Consider the following 20,846-nt stretch of genomic DNA (forward strand, 5'->3'; position numbering starts at 1 on the left):
CATCGGCGGTGGCATCTGGCTCCTGGGCTCCGACATCTGGTTGCATCAACCGGAAAGAAGAAGAAAGGGGGAAAAGGGGGGAGCAAAGCAACCGTGAGTACTCATCCAAAGTACTCGGAAGCAAGAATCTACACTACATATGCAACATTATCAATGGAAGGCTGTATATATGGACTGGGCTGCAGAAATGCCAGAATAGAGGGGAGAGCCTAGTCCTATCGAAGACTAGCATCTTCTGGAAACCACCATCTTGCAGCAACAGGAGGGAGTAGAGTAGCATAAAGTAAAGTAGTAGAAGTGTTATCAACCTTGGCCAGAGATCCTTTCTCGACTCCCTGCGAGAAAGCAATCCCAGAGCCATACTATCCATTTATCACCTCATATCCAAGTCTCATCTCAAGTATCCAGTTCTAGTTGTATCGATCGGGATACAACTCCAAGTGTCCGTTACCGTAGGACAGGCTATCGATAGATGTTTTCTTCCCTGCAGGGGTGCACCAACTTACCCACCACGCTCGATTAACTCCAGCCGGACACACTTCCCTGGGTCATGCCCGGCCTCGGCCAAACAATACGCCGCAACCCGACCTAGGCTTAATAGAGAGGTCAGCACGCCGGACTAAACCTATGCCCCCAGGGGTCATGGGCAATCGCCCCGGGAACTCCTGCACGTTGCGTGGGCGGCCGGTGAGCAGACCTAGCTACCTCCTTAAAAAAGGCGGGAGCTTACCAGTCCAACCCGGCGCGCGCCGCTCAGTCGCATGACGTCTATTAAGCTTCGGCTGATGCATACGACGTAGAACGCCCATACTATGCCCACGTGATGGTTAGTGCTATCAGGCCAGAGGCCCCTCGGATCAAATATCCAAATCATAGTGGATTAGGAACGCGCGGTAACAAGTAGAGACTCACGAAAGATGTGACCCCGTCGCCCCGTCTCGAGGACTTGCGGCAAGGGCTAGGAATGCCCGGCCACGCCTCGTAATTATCTCGCGGGCACCTTCCAGGTCAACCCGACTCCACATCACTCGCAATTATGCTCGCGCGGGTACCCCTCAGGGTCGACCCGTCTTTAGTAACATGGTTCAGTGTAAAGTCATAGTAACCATAGTAACCGTGTGTCCAAACATCAAGGGGAAAACCCGAGGAATCACCCCCGGTGAATTCCACTCGATGTAATCATCAAGGTGAACGTAAGAGGGACCACCCTCGAGGTTCACACTTGAGGGGTTGCACGACAGAGTCGTATCGGAAGTGGTTAAGGCGGAATCACCCTCGATGACCACGACCGAATAACTACACTAGTGGGTTAACATTAGAAGTGCTGATGAGGCCTCACCCTCGGCACTCGATAGTATCCCAGTAGTGTCGAGCAACTAAGGGGAAGTGATGTGATGTGAGGTGTCGGGCTCTGGTCGTCGATCACGTTGATCGAGTAGTCGATGATGAAGCAGGGGCAACAAGGACCAGGTGGGGGGTCACTGATGGATCACTAACCAACCTATACTAAGAAGTTTAGGATAAGCAGGTAGGTAACAATAAGCAGGTTACAAAAGCAGGCTATGCATCAGAATAGGAGCAATCAATTACAGTAGCAAAATCTAATGCAAGCATGAGAGAATGGAATGGGCGATATCGGGATGATCAAAGGGGGGGCTTGCCTGGTTGCTCAGACGAGAAGGAGGGTCGTCGGTGACGTAGTCGAACACAGGGGCAGCATCGGTCTCGGGGTCTACCGAAGAGAAGAGGGGGAAGAACAATAAATGTAAAGCAAACATAGCATCACAAAGCATAACATGGTAATACGCGGTGTTAGGGGTGAACTAACGTATGGCTACACGACATAGGTGAAGGGGGAATTCAACCGGGAATGTTTTCCCGGTTCCGGACCTGTGTCAGACAGATGACCGGAGGGGGAATATTCCGTGTTCATATAGTTAGAGGCATCTGACAGGTAAACGGACCGCGTGTTCAGATTCGTCTCGTCGTTCTGAGCAACTTTCATATATAAAACATTTTCATCTAATCTACGGATTATTTTAAAATATTTTCTAAAGTTTTAAACAATATTATGAAATTATTATATCTAGTTTAATCCGAATTGACCAAGTCAACTTGACTAGTCAAAAGGGCAGATGTGGCCCACATGTTAGACTATTTACCTAAACAAATAAATAAACCTAACTTATTTAATGGGGACCTACATGTCATCTACTACTAGACTAACTTAGCACTAAGCTAGTACTACTAACTAAGCCTAGCCTAATTAAAAATAAGGGTCGGTCATGGCACAGCCGTGCATACACACGAACACACACACGACCATGGCCGTGGCTATGGTCGTGGCCACGGCCACCAGCAGTAACAGCGGCATGAGTACTACAGAGCAGCAACAACAGTAGGCAGTAGTAGCAGCAAAGCAGCAACGCTACAAGGAGGAGGAGGGAGCAGCAGCGACAAGGAGCAGAGAGCAGTAGCGGCAAGGAGCAGAGCAAACTTGGAAGCAGCAGCAGCGAATCAACAGCAGAAGTAGCAAGGTGGGAGCAGCTGCGAGCGCACGCAGCAACGGGCGGCGACAAGCAACAGGAAGCACGGCGAGGCGAGGCGCGGGTGGCAGCGGCAGCAGCAGTTAGCGGGGCAGCAACGGGAGGGACGGCCACGCGCGGGCCGGCGGCTTGCGGTGCGCGCGCAAGGAGGGGGTTGCCGGCGCGGGCGACGCAAGCGTGAGACGGTCAGGGTGCACTCAACGGCTGTGAGCACGAGCTCCAGTGAGTCCGGCCGTGTGATGTGCGACGTCTACGGCGATGGATACGAGGGGGAAAAGAGGGGAATCGGTCGGGGGGGCTCACAATGAGGTCGGGGCGTGCTTGGAGAGGTCGCGGGGGCGCCGGAGTTGCGGGTCGAGGCAGCGGTAGTGGCGATGCCGATGATGGTGGAGCGAGGCGATCCGGCGGAGGAGAGCTTCCCGACTCCAGCTGGTGGTCCATGAGGAAGAAACAGTGTGCGGTGCACCTCGTAGTCAAGGTCTCGGTGCTCGGGGGTGCCAGTGCCCACGGGATCGAGCGGTGCACGGCGACGGCAGCGTCGGCGAGATGCAGAGGGAGAGAACGAGGGATGGAGAGGGGAAAACGGTGGGCTAGGGTTTGCGCGAACGAGCGAGGGGGTCTAGTAGACGCCAGGAAGCAATGGATGGACGGCGTGTGGCGATCCTGGTCACGGACGCACGCCCTGCGTCCACGGCACGAGGGTGAACAGGAGGTAGAAGGAGATGTCGGCTGGGCTGGGCCGGCTCCTGCAGCGAGCAGGCCGAGTGCACAGTGTTATGTTACATATTGCCTTCCTTTCTTTAGTCCTTTTTTTACTCTGTTAGAGATCTATTTGTAAGACCAAATGACTTTAGTTAAATAAGAAATTTGGCCCAAAAATACTAGGTACTATACTTGGTCTGCACAAATGGTTTGATATTTAAAAGACTTCGCAGGATTTTATTTTTAATAGAAATGAGCTATATGGGGCTGTTTTGGTCCTGTTTTAAATAGGTCAGGAGCACCTAATTACCTCAAACGATTTTTTTCTTAGTTAAAAATTACTTAGTGATTATTTACAATAAAACCAACATTTTTATTTTACCTTCTGAATAATTTAATTATTTGACTTGTATTTGAAATTTGAATTTGAACCGGTTTCGAAACAACGCGAGTAACAAAAGTAGTCGTAGTGACGTGGCATCATTAGCAGAGGATTACTGTAGCTTAATTATCCGGGCGTTACAAACCCCGGCGGCTCAAAGCGGCAAGGGCGGCTCAACGCGGCTCCGGCAGGTTGATGTAAATTAAGCTGCACAGGTGGCGATTTATGCACACCTGTTCCATCAGTAAGCGGGCGCAGACGTCGGTGCGTGATGGTGCTGACGTACACTTCAGAGGCACAACACGGCACCACCTTTGCTGCACATAAAAATATACAGACCAAAGTAATTGTTTTTTGACAAAAATAAATATATGCTAAAAAATACTTAGAGGGATGTCACCGGATTCGCCCGGACAACAGATGTGTCTTCCTCCAAGTCGTGGCCTTCTTTTTTTTTTAATCCAATCGATGGAAACGTTACCTGGACTCTGCCCGTCCAAAATTATCCAATGTACCATCCTAGTCAGTTTGTGCGCCTGCAATGCTAGTTGAAGTAGTATATGTTGTTTCCTTGGATTTGACCCGGTCTGCACGTCGCAAACTATGGATGATTCCTTTTGGGAGAGCTTTCTGATTTGACATGTATCAGTAGCAGCAGTAATTGGGGTCTTGCATATTTGTCCGTAGATGGCAAGAAGTGGCCGTATTTTCTTGATTGTCCGTGCACGGCTGCAGCGACGTTTACTTCCGATCCGGAAAACGGGACGCCTTCGGTGGATTCCTGCAACGGTGCAAAGGGAATCTTCCTGTTGGTCTTGGCGACTTTGTAGAACAGCGCAGCGGGAATCGATCCGGACGGATCGTCTGGTTGCGTGCGGCCACACGCGCAACCCTAAATCTCTCTTCGCACTACTAGCTCCGAGGTTGACCATGATACTGGTAACGATGAATTTACCGGCTCTGTCTGAGGCTTGCCGGGTTATCCTGCGCGCTTTTCCGTGGCGCTTTTTTTATCCGATTAATCGCGAGCTTCACGATCCCTGAAAAGCCCCCTCCAAGAACTCATCACCACCGTGCGCGAGCCCCACGGTGGGCGCCAACTGTCGTGGATTTATCACGGCAGATGTCCTAGTGTGAGGACTTAGACGTGAGGCCAACGCATCTATGCGGTAGCTTGAAGGGGTTGGTCGGAATCGAGAGACGCAAGGCGGATCAACACACAAGACAAGGATTTAGACAGCTTCGGCCCCGGGAAACATCATCCGGTAATAGCCCTACATGCTGTTTGTGGTTAGGTCTCATTATGCTCATGAGGGAGTCGCCGTAAACCGGCTCTCCTAGTTGTGTCTAGCCCTAGAGATTGTTTCTTCTTGCTTGTCCCTCTTTGGAGTGCCCTGCCCCTCCTTATATAAGTTAGAGGGGCGGGTTACATGTGGAGTCCTAGTAGGACTAGGACTAGTCTATCTTCTCTTACAAGTTGATCACAAGTCCGGGTCTTACTTCCTCATAAAGGAAATATTCGCCATCCCTTTCCTCTTAATCCGGCCCATCATAACGTGAGCCGGCCTTCTGGGCTTTGGGCCTTGTTGTCCATCTGACCCGGCCGCCGGGTTACTAATGAGTCGCCAAGATCGGGCAGGTTATCTGTGAATTGCCAAGCTCCGGGCGGGTCACCAGTGAGTCGCCAATTCCGGTCGGGTCATACCGCGGGATATATCCCCGACACGGTAGCTGTCGCAACAGCGCGCGGTGCTGCTCGCGACGGTCGGTGACATTCCTCTTTGTTGTTGTGCGAGAGGAGGAGGATCTCACACACCACATCGACAACGTCGGTGGTGATCCCCTTGGTCGCCGTGCGAGAGGTGGAGAAGCAGGCAGACGGATTGGATCCGACATGCGACATCCATGGCGGCTTCCGTCATTTTATCGTACACGGGCATGACGCGACGGGCCTGAGTCGCCTCCTCCATTCACCGTGGACGGGCGCCGATGCCCTTCGACGCTTTTATTATTTGATGTGGTTTTGCACCAGAGGAGGCGTTGCCTCTCACTGAGGTGGTGGTGTTGAAGGAGATTCTGTTGCTCACGGAGGTGTCGCTGCCGGAGGGAGTATTATTGCTATGTAGAGGCGAGGCAGAGGAAGAGTTGTTGATGTTGGCGGAGGCGGTGCGCTAGAGGCGGAGCTGCTACTCGAAGAGGATTGAAGAGGTCGGCAGCTTCGTCTTCCACTCTTTGAACTGGTGATGAAGAAGGGTAAGATTGCGTGGGTTGATGCCTCAGCCAGTGTCCCTTCAACGATTTCTAGATCTCGCTTAAAGCGACAAGTGACTAATGTGGTCTTCAAAGCCTGGTATAACAAGGACGTTTACATGTGTCCATTTTCTTTGCTGCCGGTTCAGTGCAATTTTCAATTTTCGATGGGCAACGTACTATCGAAGGCAGAAGATGACCAGCATAATTTTCGATGTAAATTTTTTATTGATCATTTTGTGTCAAATTGTCTTTGTATTGTAATTAGCTACTGTTTTTCTTAATAATTATCAGATCTAATATGCGCTTTGGGTGTATTTTGTAGAAAAACCCATCAATCCAAACAGACCCAAACAAAACTTGTCGAAAGAACCGGCCGCCTCCAGCGTGGCAGCCAGCAGGGGAACCTTGGAATGCACACTAGCGAGAGCCGGCCCCAACGTCACCAACCGGTTCAGTTCAATCCAGCAAAAACAATTTCAATTTCAAATTTCCTCCTCCTCCGCCGCAGCCGCACCCACCAGCGCCAAACCCCCACGGGAGCCGGCCACGGGCCCAAACCCTAACGAAATCCGCAAGCCGCCGCCGTCCCTCGTCCAGCTCGGGGCCCGGATCCGATGGGGTTCGTGGATCCGGCGGCGCCGCTGCTCGCCACGTGCGGCGGCGACACGGTGAAGCTCTTCGACGTCACGGTGGAGTCCGGCGACCCCTGCGTCCTCGCCTACTCCCCCGCTCCCGGCCACCCCGTCAACGCCGTCAAGTGGAACCACACCAGTCAGTAACCATCTCCCTCCCCCCAGCTCGCTCGCTGCCCTCTCTCACCCCCGTTCTCAGATCTCCCCAATTCGCCTGCTTTGCGTCTACGCGAGGATCTCCGTTTGCGAGTAGAGCTTCGATCCTTTTGTCGTCGTCTGACGTGCCATCAGTCTCTAGCGTTGTCACCGAGTTTTCAATCTTCTGGGACAGTATTTAAGTTATTTGTCTAAATTTCTCATCCTAGAGACGCAGGATCAAAATGTAGCTCATATAGCTATGCTTACTAACGGTATGTGGGCGGAATAAACAAGAGGTCTTTTGGAGATATCAACATTGATGGATGGATCTACTCGGTTTGCCAACAGTAATTTTGTACGTAGTTTGTAAGAGCTCTGTTTGCTCAAAGACAATAACTGACGAAGAAATAGTATCAGTACTGTTGCACCCCATGATATTTTTTTCCGAGTATTATTATATTTAATTACACACTCCATTACTATCAGCTGCCTACTGGTGCATGATTATAGTGATTATGCAACCATTATTTTCTGTTCTAGTGATGAGCTAGTCTGCAGTTTCATTTCACGTGCCTTGTTCCATGGACCTTGCATTTTGCATTTCTATGCACATGAATTTGGGTTGTGATCATGATTGCTGGTTTCTTAGCAATGCAATTCTTATAATAGCTCCTTGTAATTCCTAGGTCCTGTTTGAGAGGGATATCATCCTACAGAAGCTAGCTTCTGTAAAAAAGGTAGTGGAGAGGTTCTTCACCTTCCTTGTACGTGGAACCCTAGAAGACACATTTGAGGAGTTTCCACATCTTTTTTAGATGATTTTGGACTTTCCCCAGATAGGGCCTTGAAATAGCATATTATCTGTTCCTTAGGAAGGCTATTCCTTGCATTGTTGATTTTGCCAATTATTTATTTAGTCAAGTGGCATGACTTGTAGTACAACCTCGAGCAATCGAACTAAAATTTTAACTTCCAGTCTTCCCATGATCAATTTTCATGTTCTGTAGGCTTAGTTTTTGTTGTTGTTGTTGTTGTTGTACTAGGAGGTTGGCAAGATGCGGTGTGCTTTCTTCATGCCCTTGTTTGGTTTTGTATTAAAATCTCAATGAAGTATACATAATGCATATTAGGGAAAACATGATATCTATAAAGTTATAACGCTGTTCTTGTATTTAATCTTAGTGCAATGTTTGTTATGTCACTCTTGAGTCTAATGATGTGTTTCCTGAATTAACTAGGTTTTCTTACAAGTAGTTTAAACTTATTATCTTAATGAAATGGTTCCATAATCTAATTGCATAATGAATCTAAGTAATAACACCAACTCATTGCCGTATTAAACCTGCAGATCTAATCGTAGCAAGTGCTGGGGATGATAAAAAGATCTCATTGTGGCATAAAAAGGGTCAAAATGTAGGACAGCTACCGACATCAACTGTTGATCGTGGGGATGACATTGAGGTATCAGTGCATTCTTATGATTTTGTGCTCACATCTTTAACTGTCAGATATGTGTGGTAGTCATTTTCATGTAACATTCTGTTGCTAGTTCGAGTAGCAGTTCCAATTTTCGTCTGTCATTTATTTGTATGACAGGCCTGCAGTTTCAGTTGCCTGTCCATTGATGTTGTTGCATAGGTATCTCGTCGCCGCTTCAAATGAGCAGTTTGGTAATACAACTAAAAGGTGTACCTAATATTGTTTGCTCTGGCAGCAATGCAACAACCAGACTTACAGTGATACCTTTTATAGCATCGTTTCTGTTACTTGCTTGTTCTATTATACCCATGATGTAAGTTTAAAAGCATGCTTGTTTCTTTTTATTTTTTTGCCTCTTTACTCTACAAAAACGGCTTTATCTTGCTCTCTAACTTGAAATACGGCAATTGGGCTTTCACTTATTTTTCAAACCCCATGATATGTAACAGCTGCCTTTCCGTACTAGACAATCGGCCGATGACATCTCGAATATATTATTTCCTATATATAAGCTGGGGCTGAACACAACAAATTGTATTTTCTTGGCAGGAATCCATATATTCCATCAGTTTTAGCAACAAAGGTTCTCGATATCTTTGTTCTGGTGGGAGTGGCCATATTGTTAGGATATGGGATTTGCAGCGGAAGAGATGTATCAAATGGCTAAGTGGTCACACTGACACCATTACTGGTGTAATGTATAACTGCAAAGATGAACATTTGGCATCAATAAGCATGAAGGGCGACCTTATTCTTCACAATCTTGCTTCTGGAGCACGTGCTGCTGAACTTAGTGATCCAAATGGACAGGTAATATATTTTTTTTTGTAAATGACAATGCCTCACAGTATGCTCTAGCTTTACTGGAATTCTGGAAATTTTGATTCTGACTTTATGAGCTTTCTTTTATTTTTTTCTGCAAGGCCAGGTTTTGAGAGTGCTCGATTATTCACATAATAGTAGGCATATATTGGCGACAGCAGGCGATGATGGTTCTGTGCATCTTTGGGATACAACCGCGAGGACTCCAAAGGTAAATAATATTGCCTTGGTAACTAGTTAGGTTCCACCTGTTATTCTAGTGTTCACCCTATGACATGGGTGTTGCCATTTTGTTGTATTTAATGCGAAAGTAGAATGCAGAATTGAGATAGCAAATTGATATGTGAAAAGGAAAGTTGAGTTTCAATACCTCTCTAAACTTTGAATGTATGCTTGCCAACAACGTGTATTATAGATCATTATCCTTTCTTGCACTCCAATCATCTTTTTCTGCAGAACAATGAACGTGCATTTCATCCTCAGCTTCCTTTGCAGTCTGTCCCTTTGTGACGATGATTTTGATATGAAAGTTATGTTGCCGTATCGCCTTATCTGAGATTCTCTTCATTTCTTCGAGAAACTTCCGACAGGAGCTTCATTTGAAGTTTCAAGTTTGACAAGTTAGATTGAACAAAACTGATGCAGATACACCAAGGATTTTTGTAGTATTTAGGGAAGCTGAGATCAAGATTCACTATTTGTTGATTGGCATTAGTAAAACTGCTTGCTCAAGTGGATTAGCTCCCACAACTCCGCCATGGCCGCCGGCGCTCGCTAGAGCTCGCACACACGCTGTGCGCCGCGCTCGCGTCGCGCCCCCTCCCGTGCTGCCGTCCGTCGCACTCTGGGTATCTCCCCGGCTCCTGCTGACTGTCGTTGACCGTGTGAGCCTGATCCTCTGCCCCCAGATAGCTGCCCCCCTCCACGCTCCTCCTCTTGGCCGTCCTCTTCGTGGCCTCTCTGGCAGCGCGCGCCCTCCGGTTCGACCTCGAGTCCGACCACACCAAGTGCATCGCCGCCGCCGTCCGTCACACTCCAGAAATCTCCCGGGCTCCCGCTAACTGCCGTCTGGATGCCTGACGGGTGGTTCCCCATCCCGGACGTGGAGGACGCGCGCATCCAGGAGCTTGGCCGGTGGACGGTCGCGTGGCACGTTGGCCTGGTGGGCGATGGCAGGCTGCGGTTAGCTAGCGACGGTGGTGTACGAGCAGGCCTGGATCAACACCTGCCTTCTCACCTCCTTCAGGTCAGCGTCCTTCAGCTAGCTAGCGACTGGTTAATTTGGACTGCCGGCTAGCTAGCTGCTGTGTGCGTTGATTGAGAGGATAACAGAGGGGCAACGCGTTCTGAAGATTGAGAGGAGAAGATGTCATTGATTGATTTTGTGCTGCTGCTGTGTACTACTGCTGGGGAAATATTTAGACACTTTTGAACAATTTAATGTGCTACTGTTTTTATTGTTGCTATCCAATGCAGATCGATGTTAGGCCTATGACAGTTTTAGATAGTTGGAACCCCACGTGCCATTATGTGCAAAAAGTCAGACTGTGTGAGTGTATATTGAAGGTGTTTGATGAAATGTTTGAACCAAATATCGGCTTTATTAGGGGATTAAGTTTAGGGCATCTGCTAGCTGAGAAAAAGTTTAATCCCTCTTTTTTTTGACTTTTTGGGATAGGGAGAAGGTTTGAGGGATTAAGTTTAGGGCATCTACTAGAGATGCTCTAAGATTCATACAATTGCTGGTTCACTGATTAGTGTAAAAGGTTGAGATCAGTTATGTGAACTGCCCTTGCTGTTTATGACTTGATGTGTTAACCCAGATTTATCATGGTGTATTTGTGCTTTCTTCAATGCTACTCTTGAATCGACTAATGCCTTATGCAGGTCTCATGGCTAAAGCAACATTCTGCACCCACAAGTGGTGTTTGTATCTCACCCTCCAGTGACAAGGTTTATTTTAGTATTATGCTTGGCGTTTGATGTTTGATTTTTTACTGGGCACAAATAATCTTTATCATATTTGGTTCTTTTAGATAATTGCTACAGTTGGCCTCGATAAGAAGCTATACACACTTGATTCTGCATCAAGAAGAGCGACACACACTATTCCTCATGATGCCCCTTTCTCATCATTGGCATATAATGATGATGGCACAATATTGGCAGCTGGCACAAACAGTGGGCGTGTGGTATTCTATGATGTTCGGGGCAAACCCCAGCCATTGACAATTCTTCGTGCGTACAATAGCTCAGAGGTGGGGAACCTTACATCTCTCTTTTCCTCATTGGTGCCCTGCGATTTATTGTTGACATAGAAATAATGATGTTCTCTGGTGGTTTGTATATTAATATGTACACATATTAGTGCAACACTTCCACTTGTATAAAAGTATGCCAACTACCACTGTTCAATATATTTTATTAGTTCAGCGCAGATGATTAAAAAAAGCGCTGCCTCTGGTTATAGCTTATACTGCACCATAATACGAGAACAAATTATTCATTCCTTTTGAAAATAGAAACCTGCATGGAGATGGAACTGTATGAACAATGTTGCTGGTCAAATTTAATACTGAATATTAACAATGGTATTTCTACTTCTTAGTCTATGCTTAAATGTTATTTCGAACTCTCATATTGTATGTAAATCTGTAAAACATGTTTCGCAAATCAATTCGCTATTTTGTTCTTGTGCGCTCAATGTTGGGAATAGTATTAGTGACTTTCATATATTTTGTAATTTTGTTATGCTTGCACAGAAATTTGTGCACTTTGCAGAGTCCCTGTTTGTGAAATTTGATAACCTCCTAGTTAAACAAGGTTAAAAGACTGCCATGGGCTTTGATGTATAACTGTTTAACAAGTTCCATTATATCTGCTCTCTTGAGTTGTTTAACATTTTCGAATTTACATTGCTTGCCAGGCTGTGACAAGTTTATGCTGGCAACGGTCAAAACCTGTCATTGTTAGCGAGAACAGTTCCTCAGAAGTTGCCCTTCTGGGGGGAACTAGTGAAGATTCTATTCTTATGCCAGATCCTTTGCCTTCAGCAACACCTTCAACTTTTCCATCTGGAGCAGGCATTACGAGTCTTCGCTCTTCTTTGACAGGGAACACAAGTGGATTTCTTTCCACTTCAAAGTCTTCTACTGCAGAGGAAACTCCATATAGGGCCCGTCCATTGTCTGGTGGGCCATTATCAAAGCTACAGGCTCCTCGTGGCAACTTCAGTATAAAGGATGATATGGATGTATTTTCTCCACTTGTTGATGTCCAGCCTTTCACACCATCCAGCAACAGCTGGTGGGATGAGCAGGGGAGTGATGAAACAAAAAAAGATGATAAATCTGGAGATAAGAAGTTATTAGCAACTAGGAAGTTCCAGTATATGGAAGGGAACAGTGAGCCACATCCAATCTCGGACTGGAGGTCTAATTCCGTTTCAAGACAGGTTTCTTTCTTCTGGAAAACCTATTATTGTTTGGACTCCACTACAAATCTGATGTCAGATTTTTGACCATGGTAAATCGAACGTTTTTCATGACAAATTATGGTCTCCGAGGATGGCAAGTTCAGTTGGCGAGCATGGCAAATCCGCCTCAGTTCAGTTTTGTCAGAAAATTGCCGTGCTTGCAAGCTACATTTGCCATCATTGCGCCAATATAAACTGCCATGAAAAACGTCAGATTTGCCATGCCTAAAAATCTGACATCAGATTTTTTGTGTTTTCGTATTATTTTTACTGTCTCTGTTCTCTGTCATCTCAGGATGCCAATTGAGCCTTCTTAACTTTGTTCTGCAGGATGGCGCCTCATCTGCGAGTAGCTCACCCGTGCCATCATGGAAGAGTGAACCATCTATCTCCCCACCAGAATCATCAACTGGAAATGCATTGCCCGACAGGCTGACACATCGTCAACAAATCTCACGCTTTGGGCAATCAGCCTTTCAGACTGGCAGTTTGGCGTTTGCAGGTTTACAGGATTCAGCTTCATCCACCAGTCTCTCATTGAAAGGTTCTCTGACAAGTAACATTTTAATGAACTTACAAAACAAGGGCATCTTGAGCAATACGCAGTCTTCCCTCGAGACATCATCTGCCAGCCTACAGACTTCAGTTTCCTCATCCTTCATGTCCAAGACTCTGCCATCGGTGAATTCTGATTTACCAGGAGCAGCACCTTCCAAATCCGCATGGAAACCGTCAACTTTGACTGATAGATTGAGCACATCCTCTGTTTTTAGTGAAGGATTAGCTTCAGCATTTGGTTCACCAAAATCAAAGAAGACTGGAGCAGAAACAAAAGATGAACTGCTTACTAGTCTATTATCAAGACAGGAGGCACCAATGACCTCTTCGTCTGGAAGCCTTCTAGCAAGCAACGTAAGAATTATTTGTTAATTTTTCGACTTAAAAATGTAAACACAACTACTCCCTCCGTTCCATATTACTCGTCGCTGATTTAGTACAAAGTTGTACTAAATCAGCGACGAGTAATATGGAACGGAGGGAGTATTTACTAATGGAGTGTCCATATGCAATTTTATTAGGGGGTAGTGCCACCACAATTGCCAACCTCAGGTTCGTCAGCTGATCAACAGGGAGCTTCTTCGTTCTCCCTTCAGTATGTTCAGCGCATGCTCGAGGAATCTCTAGGATCGGTTCACAAGTCTATACATGAGGATGTGAGAAATCTCCACATTGAACTTCTAAGACAGTTTCACATGCAGGAGGTAAGAAAACTGTAGGTTCTGTTTTGTGTAGTTGCTTTGTGGCCTAGTTCTTTCTTGTTGTCAATTGCAAGCACCTATATTTCTTTTGTTATGGTTTACTTGCCAGAAATTATCGTTGTTTGTTGTTGTTGTTGCATACACGACTGTCCTTGCTAATGGTATCTAGCTGTATCAGGCCATGTATCACCATTATCACCTGTTAGTAAATGTAATTCGAAACATCAGCGTTCAACATGACAACTTGGCTAACACATGCAGCTCTTGGTATTATCTCAAAATCACCTATATGTAGTTAGCCAAAACAGGATTTTTGACATAGTATACTCCGAGTTGCTGGTATGGCATGCATCCTTTTCTTGACCTAGGCAAACTGAACGTTTGTGTATTTGGAAGTTTGGCCAGCTGGTGGCAAGAGTCCACTATGCAAGTGATAAGCTCGCTTGTGTTTATCGTTCTACCAATTGCCTTCCATTTAATGCATCTTGCTATTATTTGGTGCTTATGTTCCTTTTGACACAATTGTTACTACCAGTTCAGCTCAGCCCATGGGATGGAGAATCTATTAGATTGTTTATCCGTGTGGTTTTCAGTTGTGCTAGTTACGTTTAGTACATGTATTTAACATAATGACCTTTTCTGCAACAAGCAGATGGAAACGTCTGGCGTTATGAACTTGGTCCTGGAGAAGCTGGAAGGCCTGACCAAGGAAGTGCAGCAACTGAGAAGGGAAAACCAGCAGCTCCGACATCAGCTTCTCTGATTTGTAGTTTTGGTGTTCAATTTGACATGTGGAAGATTGCAATCCTCGCTGGATTCCGGGAATGGCTTGGCGTTGGCGACGGCGATTGATTCTTATATTTGGTGTTTGTTTAGTTAATTCTTTTTGGAGCAAGTTTGTCTAGTTCAGGAAATTCATTTTCGACACGGTTGTACATAGCATCTTTCAATTTAGAAGCATGTTGTTTATCTTTTGTTTTATGTTTGCTTGCTTGCATATCCATAGGATTATTTTCCCCTTAGAATTCATATGTACTGGTTTTCATAGGAAAGTTTTCATCCACTCTAACCTCTTGTGAATATCCTCTGTTTTTCTTGTGCACAATCAATTGTCCAAACTAATTATGTAGTATTGAAAAGACATGCTGCTCTAATCCTTAGTTTATAATTCATGAGAATCAAAGAGGCCCTTGCTGAAATCATCCGAACTAGAGAAGCCTTTATATACAACTAGATGACCTGTCGCGCCATTTGGCGCGCGAGACAAATTTGAAGCAAGAACTAAACGAGACTACTTTGTTTTTTTTCTAGTAGACAATGTTGATGTATACTCTTTTGCAAAGTGTCGTGGATCTGCATACAAATATTTTTTTTCTCATTTGTAATGTCGTGCTCAAATTTTTTATTCAAATGGCAAGCAAATAAATTTCTTTACTTAGGCTGGAGGCTTGCATGGAATATTTCTTTCTTGAATGCGGATCAAATCATCAATATGCCAGACAGAAGGGAAACCAAATAGCAACGACGAACAATTCAGTTTGCGATTAAGGAAAAGAATTGCTGAATTTCAAACCCGAAAGAAGGAAGCACTAAGTTAGTTTCCGCAAAATAGGAAAATTTGTATTGTTCTAACACTAATAGATTACAGAACAAAATCTATCCAATAGAAAATTAGGCTTGATGCACTCAATACGCTTTAACGGGCAATAGTGTGGATGGCCTTAGGACTGCACAATCTCTAGGAAGCTATCTATTTATGAACAGAGGTGGTATGAAACAGAGACATGGTCCATGATTTAATCTGTTGATACTAATTACAGCAACATGCACCTGGAGCAAGAGGGGGCACAATCTCGTGTTGTTGCTCTCTGAAATAGAGAACACTTTTATATCGCTCAACATGGTGGCTGAAGTAGTATGTTCGACTGGTGGTGAGAAGGATGACCCCGGCTCCCAGCTCACTACACACCGAAAATTGGTAACTTATATCTAGGATTAAACCATTTGGAAGCTCTGTATTATACAATAAAAAAACCGAAAACAAGTTTCACAATGGCAACCTAATTAAGAACATGCTCTCCTCAGTCACATAATCATTTAATGAAAAAAGAGAAAGGATCTAGAGCACATCAGACAAGTCTACTGTGATCAGGAGCAGACAAGAACAAGGGACATTCATATTTCATCATCAATACCTCCTACTCTATACACAGCCTGTAAAAAAATATAAAACTTAAAATGTTGTGAAACCAAAAGAAAACACACTGTAAAGAGATGTAAAAGGGACATGCTCGTTAAACTTTACAATCTCTTCCAAGGATTTTTTTATGAAAAGAAAATGTAATGAGTCTCATTGTCAAGAAACTCGTGATTCTCAATAACAGACCATGATATTAATTTCTGAAGTAACATAATACAAGTTGTACCTTCAAATGTTGCTTGTAGTCGCTTTCTTTTAGAATTTCCTTCATTGACCAGCTTATCCCTGAAAAGTTGGCAAGAAAATCAATTTCATAAGTGAATCTTGTGCAAACCAGGAAGAAACAGAATCAAGACACCAAAAGAGAAAACTGGGACAATCAACCCCCACCTTGTACATGACCTTGCACTTCGCCGGTCCTGCAGAATAACAGCGTGCAATGAATGAATAGGAAGATTGATCTTAGCTGCACACACAAAAATATTTGTTGGAAGAACTTTTTGCAGGGTAGTGGATTTTCTTGTTTAAATTTAATGAGAGTGAACAAAATCTAGAAACAAAAAGTACATCACTAAGTTGCGTGTTTCCATGGAGCGGCCGCTGCTTCCCTTTGAGCCACCATAGCCACTGTTTACACATGTGCAGGTTGCCTCTGTCAACAACTCTTATTATCCGCACCTTCCTAGTTCTGAAATTAAAGGAATGGAGCACATAGTTTAAAGATTTAAGAGAATAGTAAACAACTGCAGGTTTCAAAGGTGTGGTAAATTTAACTTGCAAATTTGCATATGTAGACACCCTATAATGTAAAGGATGGCAGTGCCAAAATAACTAAGATACATGCTCTTATCTTATACGCTTTAAAACTTGAGAACATGATTGCCGCGGCTTGCCGCGGCGTGTGTATTTTTGTGGGAAATCATGGTAATATGTGCAGAAGTAAAGAACAAATCGCGTGGATGCTTGTTGGCATGTATAAAATCATAAGAGCATGACGGGAGAACCATGATCATGAAATCAAAATAGATGGATTGCTAGTGCAAGAAGAGAGTTCAGTTATCACCTCAGCTCACCTGGGAAGAAACAACAACTTCCATTTCCAAAAGAAAGATATACCTGCATCAACAATTCTTGATCTGTCAAGAATCCCAACAAGGGGAAGTAAGAAAATACCATAAAGATGAAAATGAACAAAAGAATACATACACGTGTGAAGCTGCTGATAATGGAAGTTGACTATCAATAATGTTGTCAGGTTGCTCTTGCTTTCATTCTACTGATGTCCTCTATAGTACCTCGACCACCGAGCAAGTTTGGAAATGGCCAATATTTGTTTTTCTTGTGAAACATTCTTTGAGATCCCCACATTCTAATTTCCACGAATCATTCAGGTAATCTCGGACTGATAAAATTGCATATTAAAATCATGCTTTAGATAAATTGATTGAAACATTGAGAGAAATCAAATAATAGGTGCAGCAGTAGCAACCTATCATGCTTCTCCCTATCTGTCAGCAGATCCAATCACCACAAGGTCCAATCAGAAGCCCCAACTCACTTGCAATTTACAATCCATTTCCTACATCAAATTAGAGAAATAAACTGGAATCACCGGACCACCAACTATAACAATCAGTGTTATAGATTTTCTTCACTTATGTGAAATAGGAATTTCATGTTGTTCCTCTTGCAAATTGAGAGAAATCAAATAATAGGTGCAGCAGTAGCAACATATCATGCTTCTCCCTATCTGTCAGCAGATCCAACCACCACAAGGTCCAATCAGAAGCCCCAACTCACTTGCAATTTACAATCCATTTCCTACATCAAATTAGAGAAATAAACTGGAATCGCCAGACCACCAACTATAACAATCAGTGTTATAGATTTTCTTCACTTATGTGAAATAGGAATTTCATGTTGTTCCTCTTGCAAATCAGGATAAAGCACTGCATGCATTTAATAAACTTTCATGTACGAAAAATTAGAGAATGCGCAGGGTCGCTAAGAGTCATCTATTACTATTAGCACAACCACAAAAGTGCAATTATTCATAGAATATTAGCATAATTATGTGGCAAATGTTCTCTTAACTAAATACGTTGGATTTCACAAATTTAAAGCTGCAAGGAGAGGAATGGATGGATGAATTCGCAAGAGGAAATGGAAGTATGAGTCCTTCAGATGCATGGAAGAAAGGCAAACTGGAAGACCACAAACACAATACGTGTCGCTCCATTAGAACTAACCTGTGAATCAAATCTTTTAGAATCAGTATATCTGTAAATCTTATAACTGAAAGAAGGGCCATGCCTGTGAAAGCTTCTCCAATGACAATGCCTGACACAAAATTCCTCTCCATGGGATGTAGCTGATAGGTGTGATATACACAAATTTCCTCTCCTTGCAGCGGAAGACAATGTTAAGATGGGGAGAGACCGCAACACCAACAAATTCTGCAAATAAAGAAAGATTAGTCGTGAATAGAGCATCCATGTGAATCAAAACTCTACAATAATCCCCTAAGCCTTTTCATTCTTGCAACCTATGTACACCCAGAGAACAAAAGAGTGCTCATATCATACTAAAAACGCATGTAAGATTATATCTACATGCACACATATATCTTCAACCGAAGCAAAGCAACTCATACATTGCACATGATATCCCTGTAAGGATGTGCCAAGAATATCGAGAATTAATATCAAGCAAGGAAAAAAGCATGAGTTCCAGATTTAGTGAGGTGAGACAGGGTTGACCTGTAACTCACCAATCATTGAAAGAAAACTTACATGTAAATTAGTTTGTGACTGCTGCATCATACAAATGAAAATTGTAACCAACTTCCTCCCTGAAGTAACATCCACATCCAAACTCTGGAATCAAATCAGAAATTAAGATGGGAGAGGAACAAAAATAAATAGATGTGAATGATCTTCATAGAAAACAGAAGAAATCACACTTGCAGGATGGAGGAACAGTGTGGAGGAAGAGCTCACCTGGTACTCACGCCCTCTGCTCGCCATTTACGCGGGTAGGAGGAGGCACCAGAACGGGGGCAGGAAAAGATGCAGCCTAGCACCAGCCTAAAGAGCGTGCGCTGCCGGTGGAGCCCAGGCCTCACCCTTTCCTGCTCCTCCCACGGCGGCGACCTCTGCCCGATCTGGCATCGGTCGATCCACCGCCGGGACGCCCGGGTCTCCTCTTCCTCCTCCAGATCCCGCATCTCTCCTCTTCCTCCAAATCCGGGGCTGGCTTGCACGGGGGGAGAGAGGGGTTAGCGAGAGAGAGAGAGAGGAGGGCGACGAGGAGGGGGAGGCGAGTGGGACGGGAGGCGCCCGCATCTCTCCTCTTCCTCCAGATCCGGGGCTGGCTTGCACGGGGGGAGAGAGGGGTCAGCGAGAGAGAGAGAGGAGGGCGACGAGGAGGGGGAGGCGAGTGGGACGGGAGGCGGCGGCGAGGGTTTCTCCAGGGGAGCGGCTGCGATTTATACCCCTGCACGTAAAAAGACTAAAATGCCCTCGGCGGGGTTTAAAATTTACAGGCGGTGGCACCAATTTAGGGGCGACGTGGAGGGCTTCGTTTTAGGGGCGACGTGGAGGGGTTCGTTCTGCCTAGCAGTATAGGAGGGTTTATATGTTCAATTGTGATGTTGGTATGAGCAAACTGATGCAACTTATAATACCTGGTCCAAACTGCAATAAGCTGCATTTTACCCTTTTCTTATATATATAAAATTAATAATCATTACCTAATATTAAAGGGAGAACTGTTTGCCAAAAAAATGTGTATATTTGATTTGCCCTTATCATCAGACGTTGCTTTGTTTTGACTCGGATGTTGCTTTGTCCGTTTGATTGTCACTTGATTTTTTTTCATGCGTTGCCCCACCCGGGCCAATCTCACCACCTCCATCTCACGCAGCGCCGGCTTCTGCCCCCATTGCATTGCTGCCCAAATCGATCTCTAAGGTTGATGGAATCCTGTCTGCCACGTTTCACCTTGTGAATGCGGCACCATGAAAATCGTCGGCGTCATCCTTGCTCTTGATGCGGTTGTTGCTCCTGTGGTCGCGCGGATGGGATTGTTGAGCGTTGACCTTCGCTGCACTCACTCCACCGCTCGTACATGATCTTCTGGGCTTCGCGGTCCACCTTTGCATCGTCATCTCGTCGACACCCCCAACCGCCTACACCCTCGTTGCCCTGGTGCTCTAGCGGCTGCGCCACTGCTTTGCATTGAGAGCCATCCCGAACGCACCACCCCGCCAAACGTCCAGAGCTCACCTCACCCCCTGCTACGAACCACGAGCATCACATGTTTGGTGTTATGCCTAAGAGAGAAATTGTAACGTTCCGGATTCGAAGCGCCAGGTGTCTTCCAGTTATTCGCCGTCGTTGCCATGCCATTTGCTTGCGTGTTGCATTTTGCCATGTCATCATCTGCATTGCATCTGCATGTTTTTCAAAAACTTGCATCCGTTCGGGTCCCCCGGTTCTCTCCGTTGTCCGTTCTGAGCCCAACCACACTCGCACGCGCCCGAGGCACCTTCGAAATATTATTTTATAAGTGACATAAAAACTTTATCGGAATGGGATGAAACTTGGTGTGCGGTCTTATTATAGTGTAGATAGACCGCCTGTCAAATTTCATCGTATTCAGAGTTCGTTTGATAGCCCAACCGTTATGCATACAGCCGCAATATAGTCGGTTTAAACGTCGGACGTTTTCGGTCTCCGAAAACTGTTGTCGGGCTGCACTCCTTCCCTCTCATCTCAGCCCAACCTCTCTTCACAACCCACCTGCAGCCCACCTAACCCCCCCGTTCCGGACCGTCAGATCGCGATCGGAGGCTCCGAAACGCTCTTAAAACCCACCTAAACCCAAACCCTAGTCATCCCTGCCTATATATGGACACCCCTTCCAAATTTGGCAGCCTAGCCCTTCCCCTACCTCCC

General features: G+C 45.2%; 1 protein-coding gene and 1 long non-coding RNA gene across 7 annotated transcripts; one reads left to right on the forward strand and one right to left on the reverse strand.

The window, feature by feature from the left end:
- The first annotated feature begins 6,319 nt into the window (after window positions 1–6,319).
- LOC123120945 (protein NEDD1) lies at window positions 6,320–14,662 on the forward strand. 2 transcript variants are annotated; one of them, XM_044540900.1, is made up of 10 exons: window positions 6,320–6,654; window positions 8,002–8,114; window positions 8,682–8,942; window positions 9,061–9,165; window positions 10,842–10,907; window positions 10,991–11,212; window positions 11,881–12,408; window positions 12,760–13,341; window positions 13,509–13,691; window positions 14,341–14,662. In XM_044540900.1, exons 1-10 carry the CDS (start codon window positions 6,498–6,500, stop codon window positions 14,449–14,451), a joined length of 2,328 nt encoding a protein of 775 aa, XP_044396835.1. In that variant the 5' UTR covers window positions 6,320–6,497; the 3' UTR covers window positions 14,452–14,662. The 2 variants fall into 2 exon arrangements, with proteins under 2 accessions (XP_044396835.1, XP_044396836.1); XM_044540901.1 differs by having other exon boundaries at window positions 13,560–13,691.
- Window positions 14,663–15,369: 707 nt separating this feature from the next.
- LOC123120946 (uncharacterized) lies at window positions 15,370–19,335 on the reverse strand. 5 transcript variants are annotated; one of them, XR_006459600.1, is made up of 10 exons: window positions 18,888–19,335; window positions 18,681–18,764; window positions 18,138–18,344; window positions 17,378–17,467; window positions 17,095–17,290; window positions 16,952–17,004; window positions 16,456–16,576; window positions 16,279–16,354; window positions 16,115–16,173; window positions 15,370–15,649 (listed from the first exon to the last, which is right to left on the reverse strand). It is a non-coding gene; the product is annotated as an uncharacterized lncRNA (long non-coding RNA). The 5 variants fall into 5 exon arrangements; XR_006459597.1 differs by having other exon boundaries at window positions 17,378–17,709; XR_006459598.1 differs by having other exon boundaries at window positions 16,962–17,004; window positions 17,378–18,344.
- Window positions 19,336–20,846: the final 1,511 nt, after the last annotated feature.

Source organism: Triticum aestivum, chromosome 5D (genome assembly GCF_018294505.1).
Source record: "Triticum aestivum cultivar Chinese Spring chromosome 5D, IWGSC CS RefSeq v2.1, whole genome shotgun sequence".
In the NCBI taxonomy this organism is placed as follows: Eukaryota; Viridiplantae; Streptophyta; class Magnoliopsida; order Poales; family Poaceae; genus Triticum; species Triticum aestivum.

Coding starts and splice junctions, on each gene's coding strand:
- LOC123120945 (XM_044540900.1), top strand. CDS start 6,498: ATGGGGTTCGTGGATCCGGCGGCGCCGCTGCTCGCCACGTGCGGCGGC. Junction 9,166..10,841: donor CAACCGCGAGGACTCCAAAG/GTAAATAATATT, acceptor TGCCTTATGCAG/GTCTCATGGCTAAAGCAACA. Junction 13,342..13,508: donor GAAGCCTTCTAGCAAGCAAC/GTAAGAATTATT, acceptor CAATTTTATTAG/GGGGTAGTGCCACCACAATT.